The 26,965-nt window shown below is 41.3% G+C and overlaps 1 protein-coding gene across 1 annotated transcript in view; it reads right to left on the bottom strand.

Annotated features, from left to right (window-relative positions):
• EM4C (EM4c protein) overlaps positions 1-26,965 on the bottom strand; it is a 53,450-nt gene that overhangs the window by 12,009 nt on the left and 14,476 nt on the right. Inside the window, exons 5-13 of the mRNA XM_060413455.1 lie at positions 23,297-23,389; positions 22,906-23,220; positions 21,482-21,796; positions 15,649-15,963; positions 11,033-11,341; positions 10,631-10,939; positions 3,157-3,249; positions 2,766-3,080; positions 1,334-1,648 (exon numbers count right to left, since the gene is read on the bottom strand). Of these exons, the coding sequence (XP_060269438.1) occupies positions 1,334-1,648; positions 2,766-3,080; positions 3,157-3,249; positions 10,631-10,939; positions 11,033-11,341; positions 15,649-15,963; positions 21,482-21,796; positions 22,906-23,220; positions 23,297-23,389 (2,379 nt within the window). The remainder of the gene's footprint in view (positions 1-1,333; positions 1,649-2,765; positions 3,081-3,156; positions 3,250-10,630; positions 10,940-11,032; positions 11,342-15,648; positions 15,964-21,481; positions 21,797-22,905; positions 23,221-23,296; positions 23,390-26,965) is intronic.

The following is a 26,965-nucleotide window of genomic DNA, read 5'->3' as shown; positions in this document are numbered from 1 at the left end:
ATTTCCTATGATGTTCTCTGCATATAAGTTAAATAAACAGGGTGACAATATACAGCCTTGACGAACTCTTTTCCCAATGTAGAACCAGTCGGTTGTTTCATGTCCAGTTCCAACTGCTGCTTTTTGATCTGCATACAGGTTTCTCAGCAGGCAGGTAAGGTGCTCTGGTATTCTCATCTCTTTAAGAATTTTTCACAGTTCATTGTGATCCACATGCTCAAAGGCTTTATGTAGTCAATGAAGCAGATGTTTTTCTGGAATTCTCTGGCTTACTCTATGATCCAACAAGCGTTGGCAATTTGATCTCTGGTTTCTCTGCCTTTTCTAAACCCAGCTTGTACGTTTCAGAAGTTCTCAGTTCACTTACTGCTGAAGCCTAGCTTGAAAGACTTTGAGCATAACCTTGCTAGCATGTGAAATGAGCACAATTGTGAGGCAGTCTGACCATTCATTGGCATTGCCCTTCTTTGAGATTGAAATTAAAACTGACCTTCTCCAGTCCTGTGGCCACTGATGAATCTTTCAAATGTGCTGATGTATTGACTGCAGCACTTTAACAGTATTACCTTTTAGTATTTTATAGCAATATATATGAGTCAAACAATGTAAGTCTTCCCTGATGAATGGATAAAGAAAATGTAATATAGACTTATATCCACCCATAAAAAAGAAGAAAATCTTGCCAGTTGCAACAACATGGATGGACCTTGAGGGCATTAGGTTAAGTGAAACAAATCAGACAGAGAAAGAAATATACCATGTAATCTCATTTATATGTGTAATATTAAAACAAAAAGCAAGTTCAGAGATGCTGAGTAGTTGGTGGCTGCCAGAGGTGGGGGATTTGGTGCATGCAAAGGTAATCAAAAGGTATACATTTGAACTATAAAATTAATAGGTAAAGAGATACAACATACAGAATGGTGACTATAGTGAATACTGTGTTGTCTATTTGAAAGATGGCAAGAAAATACATCTTAAAGATTCTCATCATGTAAGAAAAATATTTAACTATATATATGGATCCGTATATATGGATCTATATATATATGGATCCATATATAGAGACATAACTAACTTACTGTAGTGATCATTTATCAGTACACACAAACATATAAGCATTATGTTGTACACAGCAAAAAATATAATGTTGTATTAATTATATTAATTAAAATTTTAAGAAAGCAAGTTTGGAACATGTAGATTAAATTAGCTCCATCCAAACTTCATTTTATGAACTCAACTTAAACCCATCACTTAGACTTTAAAATATCAAATCTCACTAATAGCATCCCACAGAGTTGGGAAAGACACAGAAACAGACATAAGTCACCTGCACAGGAGATGTAGGCTTCCTCCTTTGGAGAGCATGAACTGAATTTCCACGGGCCAGAAGGACACTGCCAGAGGGAGGTATCAGTTTTCCGACACTGAATTAAATCTACCCACTGGGGTCTAGAACCTTCCCTGAGACCAACAGAGGTGTTGAGACTTCCGCTGTCCCCACAGCCAAGCTGTCTGCAGATGATGGACACGGTGACATCATCCATGGGGCTGCGGCAGACACTGCCCCAGGTCCCGTTGTAGAAAACTTCCAGCCACCCAGCACACTGCTGGTCCTCGCTCACCATCCTGAGGGCCAGGAACTCTAAGATCGAAAAGGAGGAGACAGGACACAGTGAGCACCCCACTCAGTGCTCTGGGTCTTCCTCTCTCCCCAAAATTGTGAACATTCATCTGTGACACAGCTGAGGAAGCAAATCCATTAGATGACCAGAGTGAAACTTGTCTCCTCTTCACCTGACTTTTTCCATTTCTGACTGTCTTTCTAAATATTTCTACTATCATGATGTAGTAGATATGAACTGAAAGGAAGACCAACCTGGACACCTGCAGGGAGAGGGAGCTGACTCCTGCTTCCTGACAAAACATCCAAGAGAGGGTATGAAAGGGATGTGATGTGAACAGTGTGGAGGCAGATAGAATAATGGATCCACAAATGTCTACATGGAAGCTGTGTCTGTGTTTCCTTATCTTGCAAAAGGGACTTTACATATGTGATTAAGGTATGGTCCTTGGGATGGTAAGAGTCACCTGAAATATGGTGGATTAACCTCCTGAGCACAGTCTAATCACATTCTTAGACTCACTAACCTTTAAAGTGGAATCCTTTTCCTCATTCTAGTTAGAGGGAGATCTGAATATGGATAATGGTCAGAGAGGTGGAGCATTGCTGGTCGATGAACAGAAGGGGGTAATGAGTGAAGGAAGGCAGGCAGCTTCTAGAAGCTTGAAAAGACAGGAAATAGATTCTTTCCCAGAGGATCAGAAGTGACGTGGCCCTACGGAAACTTTTATCACAGTCCAGTGAGATCCCTGCTGGACATCTAAGCTAGAGAAGTGTAAGGAAATAAATATGTTGTTTTAAACCACTAACAACGTAGCAATTTGTTATAGAACAAACAAAAACTAGCACAGTGGCTTTAAGACTTCTCTACTCTATGTACCAGAAGGGTGAGCCCTGATTTCAAGAAAAACTGTGAGAAAAGGCTCTGCCAGGAAACACTACTGAGAAGAAAGCACCAGAATCTCAGCTGCTGCAGGAGGCAGTGAAAGCACCCCGTCTTCCCCTCTGCTGGGAAGACAGGCTCCACGGGAGGAAGCCTCCTTCTCTGGTCCTTTCAGCATCTCTCCCTCAGGGCTCAGACCCCCGTCCTCCAGGGCCCCACCCCTCCCCCAGCCTGTGGACAGTGTGCAGCGCTGACCTGAGCAGATGACCCCCGCGTCCTCCTTGTGTCTGCAGTCGTGCCGCCCCCAGCCCCGGGAAGGGCACCTCCACACGTGGGACTCCTTTCCTGTGCAGTTCAGGTCGTCCAGCCAGATGGGCCCTGATCCTGCCCCAAAGTGAGCAGACCCCGTGGCATTGAGGGCTTCTCCACAGCCCAGCTGCCTGCACACCACGCGGGCATCGTCCAGGTCCCAGCCGTCATCACAGATGGTGCCCCAGGAGCCCTGGTCAAGGATCTCCACTCTCCCGGCGCAGGGACCGCCCCCGTCCACCAGGCGGAGCTGCCTGCTGTCTGAGGAGAGAGAAATGGGACAATGGGGAGGTGACCCTGGGAATGAGAAGGGTCTTCTGTCCCGTGGGACCCTCACCTGAGCAGTAGGGGGCGCTCTCCTCTGAGGCCGCAGATCCTGCTGGTTCAGACACAAAGTGGTCGCACTGGGGCAGCACCTGGGTCTGGTTTCCTGAAGAAACAGCGATGATTAGAAGGTTGGGAGGGTTAAAGAACAGGAAAGTCAGTTAAATTAAATAACTTTCAGGAGGGGAGGGAAGTTTGGGGGGAAATGGATCCATGTATATGTATAGCCGAGTCCTTGACTCTTCACCTGAAACTATAACAACATTGTTAATCAGCTATACCCCGATACAAAGTAGAAAGTTCAAAAGAAAAAAAAAAAAATAGTGACCTAGTGATGGAGCTGAGATGAAAGCTGGAACATACTGGTAGTTACCAGAATCTTAGTGTTCCCTTTCTCCAGGAAGAGCCCTGGTCCTGACAATGGTACGATTCTTGTTTTAAGCCAAGCTTTGCCCTAAGAATGAGTTAAACAAGTTATTCTGTCCTTAATCCACCCCTAAATAGAAGAAGCAAAACAAAAGCGTTTCTGAAGGAGTTGTGCAATTATTTATCTACAATGTTTGTGGTTTTAATAATATGGATATAAAAGAGATCTCATGGAACACCAGAGCAAAAAGAAACATTAAAAAATTTCCCAGGGAATTTGGCTCTTGAAGTTACCTGACAGAGAATTTATTTTATTCAATTGTATTAATGTTTATTTGAGTATAATTGCTTTACCATGTTGTGGTAGCTTCTGCTGTTCAGCAAATTTAGTAGGTTATACACATACATATGGGCTTCCCAGGTGACTCTGTGGTAAAGAATCTGCCTGCCAAACAGGAGACTGGGGTTCCATCCCTGGGTTGGGAAGAGCCTTTGGAGAAAGAAATGGCAATTCACTCCAGCATTCTTGCCTAGGAATTCCTATGGATAAAGGAGCATGGCAGTCCATGAGGTCACAAAAGAGTCAGACACAACTCAGCGACTAAACAACAACTATATCTATCTATTTATATATATATATATATATATATATATATATATACACACACACACACACACACACACACACACATACAAAAAAAAAAAAACACATATCCCCTCTTTCTTGGATTTACTTCCTATTTGTGGAAAATTCTGAAAGAGATTGGAATACCAGAACACCTGACCTGCCTCTTGAGAAATCTGTATGCAGGTCAGGAAGCAACAGTTAGAACTGGACATGGAACAACAGACTGGTTCCAAATAGGAAAGGGAGTACGTCCAGGCTGTATATTGTCACCCTGCTTATTTAATTTCTATGCAGAGTACATCATGAGAAACGCTGGACTGGAAGAAATGCAAGCTGGAATCAAGATTGCCGGGAGAAATATCAATAACCTCAGATATGCAGATGATACCACTCTTATGGCAGAAAGTGAAGAGGAACTAAAAAGCCTCTTGATGAAAGTAAAAGAAGGCAGTTAAAAGTTGGCTTAAAGCTCAACATTCAGAAAACAAAGATCATGGCATCCGTTCCCATCACTTCATGGGAAATAGATGGGAAAACAGTAGAAACAGTGTCAGACTTTATTTTGGGGGGCTCCAAAATCACTGCAGATGGTGATTGCAGCCATGAAATTAAAAGACGCTTACTCCTTGGAAGAAAAGTTATGACCAACCTAGATAATATATTCAAAAGCAGAGACATTACTTTGCCAACTAACTTCTGTCTAGTCAAGGCTATGGTTTTTCCTGTGGCCATGTATGGATGTGAGAGTTGGACTGTGAAGAAGGCTGAGCGCCAAAGAATTGATGCTTTTGAACTGTGGTGTTGGAGAAGACTCTTGAGAGTCCCTTGGACTGGAAGGAGATCTAACCAGTCCATTCTGAAGGAGATCAACCCTGGGATTTCTTTGGAAGGAATGATGCTAAAGCTGAAACTCCAGTACTTTGGCCACCTCATGCGAAGAGTTGACTCATTGGAGAAGACTTTGATGCTGGAAGGGATTGGGGGGCAGGAGAAGAAGGGGACAACAGAAGATGAGATGGCTGGATGGCATCACTGACTTTATGGACGCGAGTCTGAGAGAACTCCGGGAGTTGGTGATGGACAGGGAGGCCTGGCGTGCTGCAATTCATGGGGTCGCAGAGTCGGACACTACTGAGCGACTGAACTGAACTGAACTGAACTAAACTAGGTCACCACAGAACACTGAGTAGAGTTCCCTGTGCTATAAAAATGTTATTATTTATCTATTTCCGTGTGCATGCATGCTAAGACACTTCAGTCGTGTCTGACTCTGTGACACTATGGACTGTAGCCCATCAGGCTCCATGTCTATGGGATTCTCCAAGCAATATCTATTTTATACTTAGCATGAATAGTGTAGGGCTTCTAAGTCTGGTGGCTCAGACAGTAAAGAATCCACCTGCAATGTGGGAGACCTGGCTTTGATCCTTGGATTGGAATGTCCCCTGGAGGATGGCATGGCAACTCACAGTAGTTGTACCAATTTACATACTCATATGTAGGAGGATTCCCTTTCTGCACATCCTCTCCAGCATTTATTTGTGGATTTTTTTAATGCCAGACATTCTAACTGGTGTGAAGTGTTACCTGCCTGTAGTTTTGACTTGCATCTCTCTAATTATTAATGATTTCTTTGTTAGCCATCTGTATATCTGGAAAAAATGTCTGTTTAGGTCTTTTTCCCATTTCTTCATTGGATTGTTTGGTTTGTTGATTGAGTTGTTTGTGTATTTTGAAGATTAACCCTTGTTAATTACTTCATTTGCAAATATTGTCTCCCATTCTGAGAGTTGTCTTTTTGTTCTGTTTATGGTTTCCTTTGATATGTGAAAGCTTCTAAGTTTAATTAGATCCTATTTTTTTGTTTTTATTTTCTTTAGGAATTTGATCAAAAAGATCTTGTTGCAACTTATATCAAAGAATGTTCTGCCTATGTTTTCCTCTAAGAGTTTTATAGTCTGACAGAGAATTTGAATAGCCATGATTAAAGTGCACAAAGAATTAACACGATGTGTATCTTGGCAGAGAAATGATAACAAAAACAAATGAAAAGAGTGTTTATTATTTTTCTCTAATAATAGTGGGGTATGCATAGGATTAAATTTTGAAAAATACAGACAAACACAGAATAAAAGAAAACTGCCTGTAAAAAAAAGAAGAAAAAGAAAATTCTACAGCTGAAAAAGTTAACAGCTGAAATTAGGAACTAGAGAATGAGTGTATCAGCACATTAGATCAACATAAAGTAGAAACAGTAAAATGGAAAATCAGAGGATAAATATTCCTCTATTTAGAAATGCTGGTCCTATGGTAAGTGCCTGGTTAACAATGCTATATGACAAAAGTTCCCCTCAAACTTAGTAGTTGAAGGAATTTAATTTTTAATTTTGCTCATGATTTCCTGGGTCAGTAAGTTGGGAAAGACTCAACTTAGCAGTTCTATCTTTGGGGTTTCTCATGTGGTTGCATCTAGATGTCATCTGGGACTGACATCTCTAAAGGTTTAACTGAACTGTGGTTATGTAAAAAAAAATTCCCAGAAGAATTTTTGTTGTTGTTGGGAGGGAGGGATAAAGGAGCATCTTGTCTGCAACCTAATCCAGAAAGATTTTACATAGTCAGGGAAAAAGAGGGCAGGAGAGGGACAAATAAGGAGAGAAAGGGACAACTAGAGCAAGAGAGAGAGAGAAAAGAAAGAAAGAAGGATTAAAGCAAAATACTAATCCAACATTTGGGGAATCCAGGTAAAGTTCAGAGAGAATTCATTCCTAGAAAACCTTCACTAAAGGAAATACTAATAACATCAAACCCATAAAATGCCTAAGAGAAAACCTAGTTAAAGATGTGCAAAACATCTGAGAGAAAGTCAAGACCTAACTGAATGAAGGGATATATTTTGTCAATGAATTGGGAAACTCAATGTTGTCAAAGTCAGTCATTCTCAAATTTATATACAGATTAAATCTAACCTCAATCAAATTCCCTTGTGCTTTTGTATGTCTGAAATATGGCAAGCTGATTTAAAATTTACATTGCTGTTCAGTCACTTAGTCGTGTCTGACTCTTTGTGACCCCAAGGACTGCAGCACACCAGGCTTCCCTGTCTATCACCAACTCCTGGAGCTTGCTCAAACTCATGTCCTCTGAGTCAGTGATGCCATCCAACCATCTCATCCTCTGTCATCCCCTTCTCCTCCTGCCTTCAGTCTTTCCTAGTATCAGGGTCTTTTCTAGTGAGTCAGCTCTTCGCATCAGGTGGCCAAAGTATTGGAGCTTCTGCTCAATAATATATACAAAATAAAAAACCAAGACTGACCAAAGCAGTTGGCAAGAAAAACAACAACATAACTTCTTTAAATTGAAGTTACCCAGACTTACTATGTGTGCTTAGTCACTCAGTCGTGTCCAACTCTTTGTGACCCCATAGACTGTAGCATGCCAGGCTCCTCTGTCCACGGGGATTCTCCAGGCAAGAATACTGGAGTGGGTTGCCATGCCCTTCTCAGGGGATCTTTCCAACCCAGGGATCAAACCCAGGTCTCCTGCCTTGCAGGCAAATTCTTTACTCTCTGAGACACCAGGGAAGGTTCAACACTTACTGTAAAATTACAATAATTAAGAAAATGTGGTACAGGTGCAAGGAGAGACAAAGGATACAGTGGAACAGAATAGAGAGTCTAAAAAATGTATTCAGACATATGCGCCCTTTCGCTTATCACAAATGTGGCACTGCAGCGGGGAATAGTCTGTTCAGAAAAAGATTTTGGGTCAACTGGATACCCATATGAAAACAGGACACTTGACTCTTATCCTACACAGATGTCAATCCTAGAAGCAATGTACAATTATATGCAAAAAAAAAAAAGTAATTACAATTCTGTGAGATACTCTCAGAGAACGTTTTTATAATTTTGGAGGAGACAAAGTTCATTAGAGGAATATAAGGCATTCTAGGGACTGGATCAGTGGACTAGTTCAAAACTGAGACAGAAGTACGTCAAGCCTGTATATTGTCACTCTGCTTATTTAACTTATATGCAGAGTACATCATGCGAAGTGCTGGGCTGCATGAAGCACAAACTGAAGTCAAGATTGCTGGGAGAAATATCAATAAGCTCAGATATGCAGATGACACCACCCTTACGGCAGAAAGTGAGCAGATATTAAAGAGCCTCTTGATGAAACTGAAAGAGGAGAGTGAAACTGTTGGCTTAAAACTCAACATTCAAAGAACTAATAACATGGCATCTGGTCCCATCACTTCATGGCAAAACGATTGGAAAACGGACAGACTTTATTTTCTTGGGCTCCAAAATCACTATAGATTATGTCTACAGCCATGAAATTAAAAGATGCTTGCTGCTTGAAAGAAAAGCTATGACCAATCTAGTCAACATATCAAAAAGCAGAGACATTACTGACAAAGGCCCATCTAGTCAAAGCTATGATTTTTCCAGTAATCATGTATGGATGTGAGAGTTGGAAAGAAAGCGGAATGCTGAATAATTGATGCCTTTGAATTGCGGTGTTGGAGAAGACTCTTGACAGTCCCTTGGAATGCAAGGAGGTCCAACCAGTCAATCCTAAAGGAAATCAGTCCTGAATATTCATTGGAAGAACTGATGCTGAAGCTGAAGCTCCAATACTTTGGCTACATGATGGGAAGAACTGACTCATTGGAAAAGACCCTGAAGCTGAGAAAGATTGAAGGCAGGAGGAGAAGGAGACGACAGAGAATCAGATGACTGGATGGCTTCACTGACTCAATGGATATGAGCTTGACCAAAATCCGGGAGATGGTGAAGGACAGGAAAGGTTGGCATGCTGCAGTCCATGGGGTTGCAAAGAGTCAGACATGACTGAGTGATTGAATGGAACTGACTGACTGAAAGAGCACTACATGGACAGAAAAAAGTTGATGAGTCAAACCTAAGATGAGTAACTTGGCTCTTTGAAGTACAGCATACCATTAAGAAAATAAAAATATAAGACCAAAAACAAAACACACAAAAATCATAATAAATACTTTTGCCAAAAGTCATCATCATGATAATTTGCACCATTGTATTTGTAATAGTCAAAAACTGGAAATAAACTCAAATCTCTGCCATTAGTTGAATGGGTCAACGCATGGTCATGTGATCATCCAAAGGCATACTCTATAATAATAAAAATGAATGAAATGTTGCCATAAACAACATGATGAGTGAATCTCAACACAGTTTGGAGTCAAAGAAATAAACACAAAAGAAAACATACTGTATGGTTTTACATAAAGTTCAAAAACTGAGAAAATATTCTATGGCAGTACAAGTCTTAGGTAGGCAGTCTTCCCTGGAGAGGAGGAGGACACGGCTTTTGGGAGGCAATAGTGATTCTGTGGTGCTGTGAACGTTCTCTTTGTAGATCTGGGTTGGGGAACATGACTTAGGTGTACACTTATTGTTTGTACTTTGTTCTCTATTATTATCCTTAAATAATAATGTTTCATAAAAAATAGTATTCATCTAGGTCTTTCTTTCCCTGACATACCACTTCTTAGCATTTCTTAGCACTTCTTTCTCCTGAAAAAAATGAGTGAACAATGAGAATGCTATGGAGCAGGACCTTACAGAGCCTTCTCAGGACAGACCATCCTCATGTCCTCCACCTGCCTCTGTTTGTAGAAAATCCTGGCTAAAGAATAAATTTGATCACAGAAATGAAAAAAAAAATCAGAAACAAAGGAAAACAGTCAAATAAGACAAAATAATAATAGTTTAGCCCTAAACAAATTCAAGGACCTTTAGTTCCTTCTCATGGGCTATAGATAACATTCTGAGCCATATCTTTTGAGCTATTTTGCAGATACAGAAATCCCAAACAGTGGTAGCAATCAATTACATGATGACCTGACTAGTGGGGTGCCATTTCCTTCTCCAGGGGATCTTCCCAACCCAGGGATCAAACCCAAGACTCTTGCATTGCAGGCAGGTTCTTTACCATCTGCGCCAACAGGGAAGTTCGTAATCTTCGCCTTACACAATTCCAAGATCGGCCTCAAGGAAATGGGAACAGACCAACACTAGAACTGATGATTAACTGTAATTCAAACAATAAAGGTGACACTGATCATATCTATTCCAACATGACTGTCGGAGCTAGCTGTGCTATTCTGCAGGTAACCTGTCCCTGATTCCACCTGTGAACTCTTGATATTCCCATTTAAAAACATTCACCCCTGATCAGCAAGAAGGAGCTGGTTCTTTGGTACATTAGTCCTCTGTCTCCCCAGAACTGCTGGTTTCCACAACAAAGCTGTCTTTAGTTTTACCCCACACTTGTGTCTCAGTGTTGGATTCTTGAGTAATGAGCAGCTGAAACCCAAGTTCAGTAACAAGATTAAACATTTCACAGAATATCTTCCTTTTTAAGCCTGTTTTCCCTTACTCTCTGCTCTGGGGAAATTTCACTCCAGGAGCATCCTAGGTGTAGCAGTCCTTCCCTCTCTTACCTGAGCAGATCACAGAGGCCCTATTGCCATGGGAACAGTCAGGATCACCCAGGGCAGTCACAGGGCATTTCCACAGGAAGGACTCAGTCCCTGAGCAGTGAAATCGGGCTTTCCAGAGTTGATCACTTCCTTCTGCTCCGTTTGGGGTGGAGATGGCGACTCCACAGCCGAGCTGACGACAGACAACATTGGCATTGGCCAGACTCCAGTGGGAGGCACAGAGCGCTCTCCATTGTCCAGAAATGTTCATCTCCACCTGCCCCTCACACTGAGAGGAGCCGTTTGTCACGAGCCGGACATCTGTGTACACTGATAGAAACAGACAGGATTTCAGAAAAATCGTATTTCTTGTTTAGCTTGAAGTGAGTGTACACAGAGGCTAAATCCTGACGTGCATCTCACCTGAACAGACAACCTGAGCAGCTCCACTGTGGTGACAAGTGCCCCATGGACAGGGCACTCTGGGGCAGACCCGGAGCTCAGGCTCCTCCCCGTCACACCTGAACTCTTCAGCCCAGACCTGGCCATCGGACTCTCTGAAGGGTACTTGTCCCAGGACAGACACAGCCTTGCCACACCCCAGCTCTGCACAGATGACCTGGGCAGTGGGGAGTGTGAAGTTTCCATCAGATACTGGGATCCAGGCTTCTCCAGAATGCACTTCTACTCGCCCTGAGCAGGGTCCAGCCCCTCCAGCCAGACGGACAAATCCTAAGAGAAACAAACAACAACAAACCCAATGAGTGTTCATGAACCTGGCTTCACAATTGGAAACAACACCTCACAGGCAATGCTGGGAAAGTGGAATAAGAGGGGATACGAAGAGAGAATTTGACTGTCATTGTCAAATTGCATTTTCATGAGCAAGTTTCTGAAGAGATATCCAGAAGGATCTCAGGGTCAGTTTGGAAGGGCTGAATCCCAAGAATATATATTGGTTAGGAATGTTAATTCTTATCTGGGGGCCTGGAAACTTCAAGGCCCAAAGAAACTGCCAAGTGGTAAACATTCAAACTTGAGTGCATAGCTGAACTAACTGAGAGTGAAAAAAGATCATGGGATTCGAGAGGTTAGAGGCCTAAGAGCCAGAGAAGTTTAGAAGGTCATCCTGAAATTTCTGGGGCTAGAATTTTGGGCAGTTTTCTCTGAGCCAATATTCAAGTCACTGGGGATGGGAACATCATGCGGGCTGGATCTGAGTACAGGCATTAGGTCACAATTAGGTAACCTATTTGTGAAAGAAGTTGTTTACAGTTAAGGTTGGAAATGACAAAAGCTCAGAACGTCATAGGAGAGGGAGGGAATAATCCTAGCCATCTTTCTTAAAAACCTAGGATTTATGAACACACCTGGGAGAAAGTGAAGTCTCAGTGGGATTATGCGAGACAACTGAGTTAGTTGATTACTTCATCCTAGACATGAGATTCTCAGCAAATGTGAAGGAGTGATGATAATTTAATGTATTCAGAGGAAAACAACAGAATGGGAAAGACTCGAGATCTCTTCAAGAAAATTAGAGGTAACACAGGAACATTTCATGCAAAGATGGGCTTGATAAAGGACAGAAATGGTATGGACCTAACAGAAGCAGAAGATATTAAGAAGAGGTGGCAAGAATACACAGAAGAACTTGATGCTTTTGAGCTGTGGTGTTGGAGAAGACTCTTGAGAGTCGCTTGGACTGCAAGGAGATCTAATCAGTCCATTCTAAAGGAGATCAGCCCTGGGTGTTCTTTGGAAGGAATGATGCTAAAGCTGAAACTCCAGTATTTTGGCCACCTCATGCGAAGAGTTGACTCATTGGAAAAGACTCTGATGCTGGAAGGGATTGGGGGTAGGAGGAGAAGGGGATGACAGAGGATGAGATGGCTGGATGGCATCATGACTCGATGAATATGAGTTTGGGTGAATTCCCGGAGTTGGTGATGGACACGGAGGCCTGGCGTGCTGTGATTCATGGGCCGCAAAGATCAGACACGACTGAGTGACTGAACTGAACTGAACAGAACCCTATCTATATGCCAACTGCATATTCCTTTCCTATTTGGATTTCTGAGATAGAAGCCAGCAAGCTACAAAAAAGGAGAGTGAGAGGAAGATAGCAGAGAGCAAACAAGTCCTATATATTTTAGAGATTTCTAAATTGCAAAAGCCTCAATAGTGACAAAACATAGATTTGGAAACCAAATACTTGTTCCACAAGGTTTTAATGCCTTTTATTCCCTGTGCTTCTCCCATTTGCCACCTAACACTGCTACCCTTTCCCAGTTTCCCCAAATGCAGAAAAGAAGAAATGATCTTAAGAGCTACAAATAGATGGAAAGGGCACTCCAAAAGGGAAGAGCTTGTGTAGGGAGTGAGGTGGGGTGAGTGGTAGGTTGAACAGGGAGTGAATAGAGTAAGAGAGAGACCAAGGAAAAGACTCAAGATCATGATTTCATCCTTCAGGGACCATATTTGGACAGAGAAAATGTAATCCAATGGGGAAAAAATCCTGCAAATCATAAAGAATAATTTTAAAATAATTTGCCTGGTTTCTGAGTGTGCTCATGGTTATGTACATAATGGTGGAAGCTGTCCTGGTAAAGGACTCTGATTACATAAGTATGTGAACTTTGAAGTCTCAAAAAGAAGGATGTAACAGAATAAAAATCTACTATAGAGAGCTGGAGAGAACAGAAAAGACACCACAGAAATCAAAGAATTGAAGGATTAGCTTGACCACTGATACAAGAATGAATGATGAGGGAGAGGATGATCTGCTTGCCTTTTGTTATTTATCCATTTCCATCTCCCCAGAGAGGCCCAGGTTAGGAGCCCTAGCCTCCCCTGGCTGGGAGTTTGGTCACAGGCTACACATTCTAATTAAAGCATTTTTATTTAACTGGCTATTCTGGTTGCTCAGTCACTCAGTCGTGTCCGACTCTTTGTGACCCCATGGACTGCAGCGCTCCAGGCTTCCCTGTCTTCACTATCTCCCTGAGTTTACTCAAACTCATGCCCATTGAGTCAGTGATGCCATCCAAACTACTCATCCTTTGCCGTCCCCTTCTTCTCTGGTCTTCAGTCTTTCCCAGCCTCAGGGTCTTTTCCAATGAGTCATTTCTTCTTATCATGTGGCCAAAGTATTGGAGCCTCAACTCCAGCATACATCCTTCCAATGAGTTATTCAGGGTTGATTTCCTTTAGGATTGACTGATTTGATCTCCTTGCTGTCCAAGGAACTCTCCAGAGTCTTTCAGCACCACAGTTCAAAAGCATCAATTCTTCAGTGCTTAGCCTTCTTTATGATCAAACTCTCACGTCCATACATAACTACTGGGAAAAAAAAAAAAACCATAGCTTTGACTATATGGACATTTGTCACAAAGTAATGTCTCTGCTTTTTAATATGCTGTCTAGGTTTGTCAAAGCTTTTCTTCCAAGGAGCAAGTGTCTTTTAATTTCATGGATGCAGTCACAGTCTGCAGTGATTTTGGAGCCCAAGAAAATAAAGTCTGTTGCTGTTTCCATTTTTTCCTCATCTCTTTGCCATGAAGTGATGGGACTGGATGCCATGATATTAGTTTTTTGAATGTGGAGTTTCAACCCAGCTTTTTCACTCTTCTCTTCCACTTTCATCAAGAGTCTCTCCTCTGTTCCTATTCACTTCCTGCCATTAGGGTGGTGTCATCTGCATATATGAGGTTAATGATATTGTTATATTAATTCTATGAGATTAAAAATTTAGAAAGAACAAGAAAAAGGTATTTCTTGTATTCTGTTTTATATACCCTGATACATGTGAAATCTTCAAATATATGCTGAATACTCAATAAAGTCTTATACATATCAGGATAGAGACTTCTGAGATATAGTATATCTTATTTATTTTCTACTTGATTTTAAAATTTACATGGAAGAATCAGTGTGTGATAATTCCAAGAAAATTATTAACTAGAAGGCTGATGTGAGTAAAGATACTAAATATAGTAAAGACATATCCTTGTCTGGTCTCTTGCTGTGTACACATCCTGTGTCCTTAAGCACATGTAGCATCCTTCACACCACACTTGGCCCCTCAGTGCTACTCAGAGAACCTCACACTTGCCTTCATCAGCTCCCTTTGCCATTCTCCTTCCTCCCAGCTACTAAAAAACTTTTTCCACCTTCTTCAAAAATTATATTTGTCCACTAACTCCAAATAAGCCCCCAAATGCAATTCTCTTATATCATTGAAGTCATCAAATATAAACTATATAATCTCTTAACATAAAACACAGAAATTCAAGTTTTATTACCTCCACCTTTGTCTTGTCAGTGCATGGCTAAGTGTTCCTCCAAAGTTTGCATTTATACAGATATTTTAAAGGAAAAATTTGAGAAAGAGACTTTTCTAGTAACAATGGAAGAATATATGACTCAGAGCATTCCATCAACAATTCTCTACCATCAAAGAATTATGAACATTGATGTCTAAATTTGCAAAGAAAACTTGAATCTGGCGCAAATCCATAAGAATCTCTGATCTGTTAAATGATAACCCCTGTAGGGATACACCCTCTACACATGTAAATGATATCCTCCTATAGTAGGAGTAGCCTCCACTCATACTAGCCTAGTGCAAAATAATGTCTCACACTGTCTGTATAGAAACAACTCCACCCAGGAAAGTACATCCTCATTTTTTGTCCCTCCCACTCATAGCCTCCTGTGCAAAGGGAGTATGTATGTGGCTGTTAGCAAATGTTTCACTCTTACAAAAAGTGAATTATGAAAAAAAATTATGAGAATTTATTTTAACTGGGAAAATAAATAAAGCTATTTTAGTGTCAGGTAAGAGCACTGGAGAAGAACAGAATAGCAGAGACTTGTAAGAGGGAAGTGTAAGAAGCTCATAGCTCACAGCTACAGGGCACTCAGGGAGGATGGGTAGCTGTCTCAGTCCTCTCCATCCCACCCGTCCCCTGTTGTCCCTCTGAGCAAACACCAGCTCTCTTGGAGGTCTCCATCCTCCCAGCTCGGGGTCGTGAACTGACCTGAGCAGACGACTCCTGCATCCTGGCTATGATCGCAGTCGTGCTTCCCCCAGCCCCAGGAAGGGCACCTCCACACGTGGGACTCATTTCCTGTGCACTTCACGTTGCCCAGCCAAATGGGCCCTGATCCCGCGCCAAAGGAAGAAGAGAGAGTGTCTTCCAGGGCTTTTCCACAGCCCAGTTGTCTGCACACCACGCGGGCATCGTCCAGGTCCCAGTTGTAACCACAGATGGTGCCCCAGGAACCCTGGTCAAGGATCTCCACTCTCCCGGAGCAGGGACCGCTCCCGTCTGCGAGGCGGAGCTGTCTGCTACCTGAGGAGAGAGAAATGGGACACGGGGCAATGACCTAGAGAATGAGAAGGGTCTTCTGTCCTGTGGGACCCTCACCTGAGCAGTAGGAGGCGCTCTCCTCTGAGGCTGTAGACCCTGCTAGTTCTGATATAGAGTCTTTGCACCCGTGCAAAAGGCAATGGCAACCCACTCCAGTACTCTTGCCTGGACAATCCCATGGACAGAGGAGCCTGGTAGGCTGCAGTCCATGGGGTCGCTAAGAGTCAGACATGACTGAAGCGACTTGGCAGCAGCAGCAGCAGCAGCAGCATTGCACTGGGGCAGCAGCTGGGTCTGGTTTCTTATAGCAGTGGCAAGAGAATTAATAAGGTTGAAAAGTAGGAGGAAAGGTTAAAAAAAAGTAGGTAAAGAAAGGTTAAATAATGTCTATCAGTGCTGCACTTTAAGTAGATAATGAAGGAGAGAATTAAACTTAAAATTTTCCACTTCCAGGGAGAATGGAGATCACAGCAGGCCAATGTGTCTTGCTGGGTCTTCAAGGTACAACTTTAAAAGCTGGAAAATGTTTTTTAAGAAACAGTAAATGTATTCGACATTTATAACTCAACATGGACTAAATATGCTAAAATTCTAAAGAGTGGAGATTATTTCAATGTTAGTCCAGGATCTATAGCTTCTTTTTCTCTGTGGGAATTTGCCAGTTCATTACATAATTTAATGATTCATAATCTGGGCTCGGACAAGCAGAGAACTACTGTTGTGACAGGAAGCCAGCATAATTTGGGGGTTACCTGGTGCTGGAGAGACAAAATTAGACTCTTGAGAGCCTCTCTCACAGAGCAGGTTTTCTCCTCAAATATTTGCCCAGTATATAAGCTGTGAAGGGCAGGAAGCTAGGGAACTATATAAAAAAAACTTGGAAAGCAGAGTCTTTTTCATTATTTTGAGTACTTAGCTACCAAAGAATCTAGGTTCTGAACTGAAATCTCTGAAAGGCTATGTCATAGGGACAGAGAAATCAGAGGTCGACTGAGTGCTACCAAAACTGCAACCCATACTTGTTATAGCTCAGTTTTAGGTTATATTTAGGAGTTTGGGTGATACACACCCCTTCCCCCTACCTGCCTAGGAAAACAAAGGGTAAATCCTTTCAGGTGTTAGAAAATGTATCAGGAGTATCTTACTTTTTCATATATAATTTATAGCACTCAATAAAAAATGACATGACATTTGACAAGCTAGGATAACATGACAAATGGCCACAGTGAAAAAAGATAAGAGAATGCAGAGACACACATGATAGAAATCCTGGACTCAGCAGATAAGGGTTTTAACTACAATCAATGTATTTAGGGGAAAAGAGAGAAGAAGAGAATAAGCAGGTAAAAAGATGAAAAAAATAACAAATAATCATAAATAAATAAAAATGTCTAGGAACTATTGCCAACCTAAAATAAAATATCTAGGTTTAAACAGTGAATGAATAAGTTAAAAGAATTTTCTATAGAACTTAGAGTATAGTGATTTAGAGGAGTCCGGTGACTGCAGCCATGAAATTAAAAGATGCTTACACCTTGGAAGAAAAGTTATGACCAACCTAGATAGTATATTCAAAAGCAGAGACATTACTTTGCCAACTAAGGTCTGTCTAGTCAAGGCGATGGTTTTTCCTGTGGTCATGTATGGATGTGAGAGTTGGACTGTGAAGAAGGCTGAGCGCCAAAGAATTGATGCTTTTGAACTGTGGTGTTGGAGAAGACTCTTGAGAGTCCCTTGGACTGCAAGGAGATCCAACCAGTCCATTCTGAAGGAGATCAGCCCTGGGATTTCTTTGGAAGGAATGATGCTAAAGCTGAAACTCCAGTACTTTGCCCACCTCATGAGAAGAGTTGACTCATTGGAAAACACTCTGATGCTGGAAGGGATTGGGGGCGGGAGGAGAAGGGGACGACAGAGGATGAGATGGCTGGATGGCATCACTGACTCGATGGATGTGAATCTGAGTGAACCCCGGGAGTTGGTGATGGACAGGGAGGCCTGCCGTGCTGCAATTCATGGGGTCACAAAGAGTTGGACACGACTGAGCAACTAAACTGAACTGAACTGAACTGAAAGATGAAAGATGAGAAAGAGAAGAAAGAGGAGGAGGAGAGGGAGAAGAGATACAGAGACAGACAGACAGAACTGCAGAAGTAATATCTGAAGGTATAACAATAGAGAATATTTTTTTAAAATAAATGGAGGAGTATGAAAACCCCCACTCCTAGTAAAGCTGCTGAAAATCAAAATGACAAAGGAAAATCTGGAATAATAAGAGATTTATTTAATACAAAAGGAGGGGAAAAAGGAGACAAAAAGGATCATAAAGCATGTGGATCAATTAAAAGCAAATGGCAGATACCAACACATCAACATCAGTAATTGCATTTACAGTGAATGCATTAAGATAAAACAAAATTGACACAAATGTTACTTGCAAATTGCCCACCTTATATTATAAAAGCAAAGAAAGGTTGAAAGTAAAACGATGGAAAAAATGTACTAACTGTAACAAAACTGGACTAGCTATATCGATGTCCCAGAAAGTAGACTTTTAGCCAAGATACACTGAATTAAAGAGGGAATTTTCATGATTATAATGAGATGCACCCTTAATAAAGATATTTGAGACAACAAAGTTCAAGGTAACAGAACATAACTTTGAAGCATAGTTGACAGAGTATAAAAAAGAAATAGACAAAATCACAATCAAAATGGGGGATTATTACCAGATCTTTTTCAATAGCATGCAGACCAAAAATACTAAAAACAGATAAGAATTCAGTAGATGTACAACAACATAGTCAGCATGTTTAACTAAGTAACACAAAGAGCAACACACCCAACACCGCAAGAGTTCACATTACTGTACATGCACTCGGAACTTTTACCAAAATGATCACATAATAGGACAAAATCTTTCACTCTTTGAATTCATACAGAATATTTACTCTGACCACAGTGGAATAAAATTAAGAACTAATAAGAAAATATTTATAGCCATCTCTATTTGGAGAAATTCAGCAAGATCCTTCCAAAAACCACCTGAGTCTGGGAATAAATTTAAAACTTACAAAATATTGTGAAATAATGATAATAAACACAAAATAATAGTACGATAAATTCTTCTAGTGAAACTCAAGTAGTGCCTAAGGGAAATTTATACCCTAGATTTAGAAAAGAGGAAAGACTGAAAGTGAAAAAAGTAAGCTTCCAATTAAGAAACTAGATGAGAAAGTCAAGAATGTAGAATGTTGGGGTTAATTTAAAAAGGAACAAAAATTAATAGAAAAGAAGGTAAGCATTAGATAGAAAACATAGAAGAAAACCCTTTAAACGTGGCTCATTGAACACTGATGAACACTGAGCAACACTAATGCAGAGCAGAGAGAAAATGAAGCTAACAATACCAAGAATGAAAAGGGACATCAGTATAGATCATACAGATGTTTTGGTCATAGTTTTTGTGTTGTTTGTTTGCTTATTGGCTGTGCTGTTGCTCATGGGCTCATAGTTCCCAAGTCCCGGGATTGAACCTGGACCCATGACAGTGAAAGCTGAGATTTAACCCCTGGATTACATAGTTTTATTAGTACAATTTATACATTTAATGTGGATAAGTACACATAAAGTATCAACTTCTCCACAGCCTTGCCAACACTATATGTCTTTAAAGAAAAAAAAAAAAAACAGTCATTCTGACATGTGTGAGATGATATTGCTTTGTGGTTTTAATTTACATTTTCCTGATGACTGAAAATGTCAAGCATTTTTTTATATACCTATTGCCATTTGTATGTCTTCTTTAGGGAAATGTCTATCCAAGACCTTGGCCAATTTTTTAATTGAGTTATTAGGTTTTAAGTTTCTTGCATGTTTTTTTTTCTCTTAAGTTATAGGAGTTCCTTATTATGTTTGGAAATTAATACCTTATATAATTTGTGCTAGCTTGCTTTTTCACTCTGTTGATCTTTCATTTGGTTTCTGGAAGCTTTTTAGTTTGGTATATTCCCACTTGTCTATTTTTGCTTTGTTGCCTGTACTTTTGATGTCATATCCATGAACTCATGAAACCATGTGCTTTTATTTTGTGATGGAGCTAAGATATCACATATCTAAAAAGCAATTCTTACCTGGTGATGATGTTACACCATCACACATAGTGAAATAAATTCAGATAAATAAATAATTTGATTTTAGGTTTTGAATATTCTTTAGTGGAACTATAAAATTGTTTGCAGAAAATAAAATGATTCAATGTTATTTTGAGATAAAAAATGGCATTTGAAACATTGCACTAAAGGCAGACCTCAAAAAAGTAAAACATTACATTTGACCACATAACCCACCCATACACATACACAACCTTAAAAATATATGTAAAATATGGGGAAAATCTTACAAAAATATTTAAGAAAAACAGTAAGTGATGTTTGTTTATAAAGAGTTCCTATGAATAAATAAGAAATTTTAAACATTCTAAAGAAAAAATATTATCATGAAAGATATCTTAAGACAGTATATAAGAAAGAAGATAACATTTTTGTATATAGTGTTTGTGAAAGTCACTCAGTCATGTCCAACTCTTTGCAGCCCCATGGAGTATAGAGTCCATGGAATTCTCCAGGCGAGAATACTGGAGTGGGTAGCCATTCCCTTCTCCAGGGGGTCTTCCCAACCCAGGGATCAAACCCAGGTCTCCCACATTGCAGGCAGATTCTTTACCAGCTGAGTCACAAGGGAAGCCCAAGAATACTGTAGTGAGTAGCCTATCCTTCTCCAGCAGATTTTCCAGACACAGGAATCAAACCAGGGTCTCCTGCATGGCAGGCGGATTCTTTACCAGTTGACCTACCAGGGAAGCCCTTATGTGGATAAAAAAACCATGATGCTATGAAGAAAATCATACTCTCTTTTAAAATTAAGTATTTATTTGGTTGTGCTGGGTTTTAGTTTCAGCATGCAAATTCTTACCTGTGGGATCATAAGAGAAAAAAATTGTAACTGCATGTGGTGATGGATATTACTGTATGTGTGGTGATTTACCAATATGTACAAATACATAAAAACTATATTTTACACTTAGAAATAATATAATGTTATGAGAATTGTGTCTCAATTAAAAATGTTAACAAACAAGGTTGGAATATGTGGATTAAATTAGTTTCATTCTTACCTCATTTAAGCTTCTCTGGTGGCTCAGACAGTAAGGAATCTGACTTCAGTGTAGGAGACCCGATTTCATACCTGGGTCAGGATGACCCCCTGGAGAAGGGAATGGCAACCCATTCCAGCATTCTTGCCTGGAGAATCCCACGGACAGATGAGCCTGGCAGGCTACAGTCCATGTGGTCACAAAGAGCACAACTGAGCAACTAACATTTTCACTTTATGTCATTTTGTGGACCGAAATTAAACTCATCATTTAGAGTTTAAAATATCAAATCTCACTGCATCCTACAGGGTTGGGACAGACACACAGAAACAGACAGTAAGTCACCTTCACACGAGATATAGGCTTCCTCCTTGGGAGAGCATGAAGTGTAATTCCAAGGGTCAGAAGGACACTGCCAGAGAGAGGTGTCTGTTTTCCGACAGCGGATTCCATCCACCCACCGGGGTCTAGAACCTTCCCTGAGACTAACAGAAGAGTTGAGGGTTCCACTGTCCCCACAGCCAAGCTGTCTGCAGATCATGGACATGGTGATGTCTTCCATGGGGCTGCGGCAGACACTGCCCCAGGTCCCACTGTAGAAAACTTCCAGCCACCCAGCACACTGCTGGTCCTCGCTCACCATCCTGAGGGCCAGGAACTCTAAGGTTGAAAGGGGAGGAGACAGGACACAGTGAAAACTTTGCTGGAACTTCTAGGTTTTCCTTTTTTCTAGAAATGGTGAACATTCATCTCTGACCTTGTTCAAGAGATACCCACTAGATGACAAGACTGACATCACCTCCCTTTTAACTGACTTTGTCCATTTGTGTCTGTCTTTCTATTTCTACCACAATGGTGTAGTAGATATGAACTGAGAAGAAGACCAACCTACATGGGTGCTATTCAGGGAGGGGCAGCTGAATCCTGCTTCCTGATGAAATCTTTAAAGAGTATGTCAAAGGGATGTGATGTGGATATTAGGGAGATAAGGATAATAATTAATCCAAAAATGTCCACATCCCAATCTCTGCAACCTGTGAATATGTTACCGTACCTGACAAGAGGGATTTACAGATGTGATTAAGGTAAAGACCTCGGGATGGTGAGAGGATATATTAACAATATGAGCCCAGTCTAATCACATCCTTAGAGCCACTATCCTTAAACGTGGAATACTTTTCTTAGCTCCGGCTAGAAAGAGAGATGTGACTCTGGATAGTGGTTGGAGGCCTGCAGCATTGCTGGTCTGATAATGGATGAAGGGTGCTGTGAAGGAAGGAACGTAGGTGGTTTCAAGAAGTTTGAAAAGGCAAGAAACAGATTCTCCCCTAGAGCCGCAAAAGTGATGCGGCCCTGCTGAAGCCTTGATCCCAGCCCAGTGAGACCCCTGCTGGACATCTAAGCTAGAGAAGAGTAAGGAAATAAATATATGCTGTTGTAAACCACTAATTGGTAAATTGTTAGGGAAGCAAACAGAAACTAGTACCGTGGGTTTAAATTTTTTGTATGTAACTGGAGAGAGAGCCCTGCTTTCAAGAAAAATTGTGAGAAAAGGCTCTGCCAGGAAACACTGCTGAGAAGAAAGGACCAGAACCTCAGCTGCTTCAGAAGGAAGTGAAAGCACCTCGTCTTCACATTTGCTGGAAACACAGGCTCCATGGGAGGAAGCCTCCTTCTCTGGTCCTTTCAGCATCTCTCCCTCAGGGCTCAGACCCGGTCCTCCAGGGCCCCACCCCTCCCCCAGCCTGTGGACAGTGTTCAGTGCTGACCTGAGCAGATGACCCCCGCGTCCTGCTTGTGTCTGCAGTCGTGCTGCCCCCAGCCCCGGGAAGGGCACCTCCACACGTGGGACTCCTTTCCTGTGCAGTTCAGGTCGTCCAGCCAGATGGGCCCTGATCCTGCCCCAAAGTGAGCAGACCCCGTGGCATTGAGGGCTTCTCCACAGCCCAGCTGCCTGCACACCACGCGGGCATCGTCCAGGTCCCAGCCGTCATCACAGATGGTGCCCCAGGAGCCCTGGTCAAGGATCTCCACTCTCCCGGCGCAGGGACCGCCCCCGTCCACCAGGCGGAGCTGCCTGCTGTCTGAGGAGAGAGAAATGGGACAATGGGGCGGTGACCTGGGGAATGAAAAGGGTCTTCTGTCCCGTGGGACCCTCACCTGAGCAGTAAGGGGTGCTCTCCACTGAGGCCGCAGAGCCGGCTGGTTCTGCCATAGAGTCATTGCACGGGGGCAGCACCTGGGTCAGGTTTCCTGAAGAAACAACAATGATCAGAAGTCTGGAAGAGTTGAAGAACAGGAAACTGATTTAAGGAAAATAATGACCTACTGATGGAGCCTAATATGAGAGCTGTGACCCAGCAGTAAAGTTATCATACTCTTAGTGTTCACCTGGAGAGTTCTGCTTCTGACAGTACCACAATTTCTGTTCTAACCCAAGTGTTGCTGTAAGAGTGAGTTTAGTAAGTTGTATCCCTAAATGTATCCCTGTGCTGTGCTTAGTCGCTCAGTGTTTAGTCATGTCCGACTCTTTGTAACCCCTTGGACTAGAGCCCACCAGTATCCTCTGCCCATAGGATTTTTCAGGCAAGAATATTGGAGTGGGTTGCCAAGCCCTCCTCCAAGGGATTTCCCAACCCAGGGATCAAACCCTGGTCTTCCGCACTGCAGGCGGATTTTTTACCATCTGAGCCACCAGGGAAGCCCAAATCTATCCCTAAGTAAAAGAAAAACAAAATTTGTTCTGAAGGATCTCTACAATTTCTTCAATGTGTATCTTTAGAACAAACACTTATATAAAATAGATCTCATGAGAAACGGAAAGGAAAAGGGAGACATTAGAATTTCCCAGGGTGTTCAGCTGCTAGAGTTACCTGACGAGAATATATGTAGCCACGGTTAAAGTGCTTATGGAATTAATTGACAAAATGTGCATCTTTGCAGAGAAATGATAACAAAAATCAAATACTTCTAGAGCTGAAAAACTTGTTAGCTTCAATTAAGAACTAAAGAATAAGTGTAGCCGCACATTAGCTCAGCATAAAGTAGAAACATCAAAATGCAAAATCAGAGGATATTATTCAATTAATTCAGGTCACATAGCAAGAGTTCTCATTATATTGTTGTATGGCAGTTTTTCCAAAACACTTGGTTCACTTCAGTTCAGTCCCTCAGTCATGTCCAACCCTTTGTGACCCAATTAACTGCAGCTTGCCTGACTTCTCTGTTCTTCACCAACTTCTGGAGCTTGCTCAAACTCATGTCCATCAAGTCGGTGATGCCATCCAACCATCTCATCCTCTGTCATCCTCTTTTCCTCCTGCCCTTAATCTTTCCCAGCATCAGGGTCTTTTCCAATGAGTCAGCTCTTTTCATCAGGTGGCCAAACTATTGAAGATTCAGCTTCAGTACCAGTCCTTCCAGTGAATATTCAGGACTAATTTCCATTAGGATCCACTGGTTTGATCTCCTTGCAGTCCAGGGGACTCTCAAGAGTCTCCTCCAACACCACATTTCAAAAGCATCAGCTCTTCAATGCTCAACTTTCTTTATGGTCCAACTCTTTTATCCATACATAACTACTGGAAAAATCACAGCTTTGACTAGATGGACCTTTGTCAGCAAAGTAATGTGTCTGCTTTGTAATATGCTGTCTAGGTTGGTCATAGCTTTTCTTCCAAGGAGCAAGCATCATTTAATTTCATGGCTGTAGTCACCATCTGCAGTTATTTTGGAACTCAAGAAAATAGTCTGAGGAACCCATTGTTTCCTCATTTATTTGCCACGAAATGTTGGGACCGGATACCATGATCTTTGTTTTTTGAATGTTGAGTTTTAAGCCAGCATTTTCACTCTCCTCTTTCATTTTCATCAAGAGGCTCTTCAGTTCCTGTTCGCTTTCTGCCATAAGGGTGGTGTCATCAGCATATCTGAGATTATTGATATTTCTCCTAACAATCTTGATTCCAGCTTGTGCTTCATCCAGCCCAGAATTTCACGTGATGTACTCTGCATGTAAGTTAAATAAGCAGGGTGACTATATACAGTCTTGACGTACTCCTTTCCCAATTTGGAAACAGTCTGTTGTTCCATGTCCAATTCTAACTGTTGCTTCTTGACCTGCACACAGATTTATCAGGAGGCAGGTAGGTGGTCTAGTAGTTCCATTTCTTTAAGAATTTCCCACAGATTGTTGTGATCCACAAAGTCAAAGCCTTTGGCATTTCAGTGAAGCGGAAGTAGAGGTTTTTCTGGAACTCTCTTGCTTTTTCTGTGATCCAACAGATGTTGGCAATTTGATCAATATGAAAAGGTAAAACTTAGTAGCTGAAGGAAAAAATATGTACTTAATTTTGCTTATCACTTTGGGTCATTAATCAGGAAAAAACTCAGTTTGGCAGTCTTTCAGTGGGGTCTTTCAGAGCTGCAATTAGATGTCATCTAGAGCTGAAGTCATTTAAAGACTTGACTGAACTCTGGTTCTGTAAGGAAATTAATTCCCAGAACTGTTCTAAGGATAAAGGAACATCATGTTTTCAACTGAATTCAGAAAGAATTTACATATTCAGGAAGAAACAGGGCCGAAGGGGAACAGAGAAGGAAGGACACACACACACACAGATTAAAGCAAAATATTGATACTAACAATTAGAAACCCAGGTAAAGGTCATAAAGGAATTTTTACATTGTTTTCCCAACATTTTTATGTCTCAACATACATCAAAACTGAAAGAATTAAAAGATGAAAGCAAGTCAAAGAGAATTCATTGCCAGGACACTGTCACAAAAATACTCATAACATCAAAAATAAAATACCTAGGAGAAATCCTAGTGGAAGATGGGCAAATTCTCTGAAATTCAGGATCAAACCGAATGGAGGGATGTATTATGTTAATGATTTGAAAAACTCAACATTGTCAACGTCAATCATCCTCAAATTTCTATGTCTACTCTCAAATTTTAAAATCTAATCTCAGTGATACCCTTAAGCTTTTCTTTTGGTGAAAATGACAAGCTGACTTCTAAATTCATACAAAATACAAGCAACCAAAAATGAACAGCACAATTGGTAAGAAAAGCAACAATATTAGAGGAGTTAATAAAAAGTAACTCTGTAAACTAAAATTATTCATACTAACTACAAAGTTTGAAATTCAGGGAGATAGTGAAGGACACAGAAGCCTGGTGTGCTGTAGTTCATGGGGTCACAAAGACTCAGACGTGACTTAGAGATTGAACAACAACTATGAAGTTATGATAATTAAGAAAATGCAGTATTTGTTCAAGGATAGACAAATGACAACATGGAACAGAATAGAGAGTCTCAAATAAGACAGACATAATTGCCCTTCTGCTTATGACGAAGGCAGCACTGCAGTGGGGAAGAGTCTTTTCAGAAAAAGATTCTGAGTCAGTTGGATGTCCATATGAACCCTGACCCTTATCTGACACAGATATCAATCCCAGAAGGAATGCACAATAATATGCAAGAGAAAAATGATAAAATTTCCATAAGATACTCTTAGAGAATGTTTTTACAATCTTCGAGTAGACAGCAGCCCATCAGGCTCCACTGTCCCTGGGATTCTCCAGGCAACAACACTGGAGCGGGTTGCCATTTCCTACTCCAATGCATGAAAGTGAAAAGTGAAAGTGAAGTCACTCAGTAGTCTCCGACTCTTAACCACCCATGGACTGCAGCCTACCAGGCTCCTCCATCCATGGGATCTTCCAGGCAAAAATACTGGAGTGGGTTGCCATTTCCTTCTCCTTTAAAGAATAGAAGAAATATTAAATGTACAGAAAAAATGTGGTAAGTTACATTTACAT

This window comes from Ovis aries, chromosome 3 (assembly GCF_016772045.2).
Source record: "Ovis aries strain OAR_USU_Benz2616 breed Rambouillet chromosome 3, ARS-UI_Ramb_v3.0, whole genome shotgun sequence".
Taxonomy (NCBI): Eukaryota; Metazoa; Chordata; class Mammalia; order Artiodactyla; family Bovidae; genus Ovis; species Ovis aries.
Note: the sequence above shows the minus strand (reverse complement) of the source record. Positions and strands in the feature narration are given on the sequence as shown.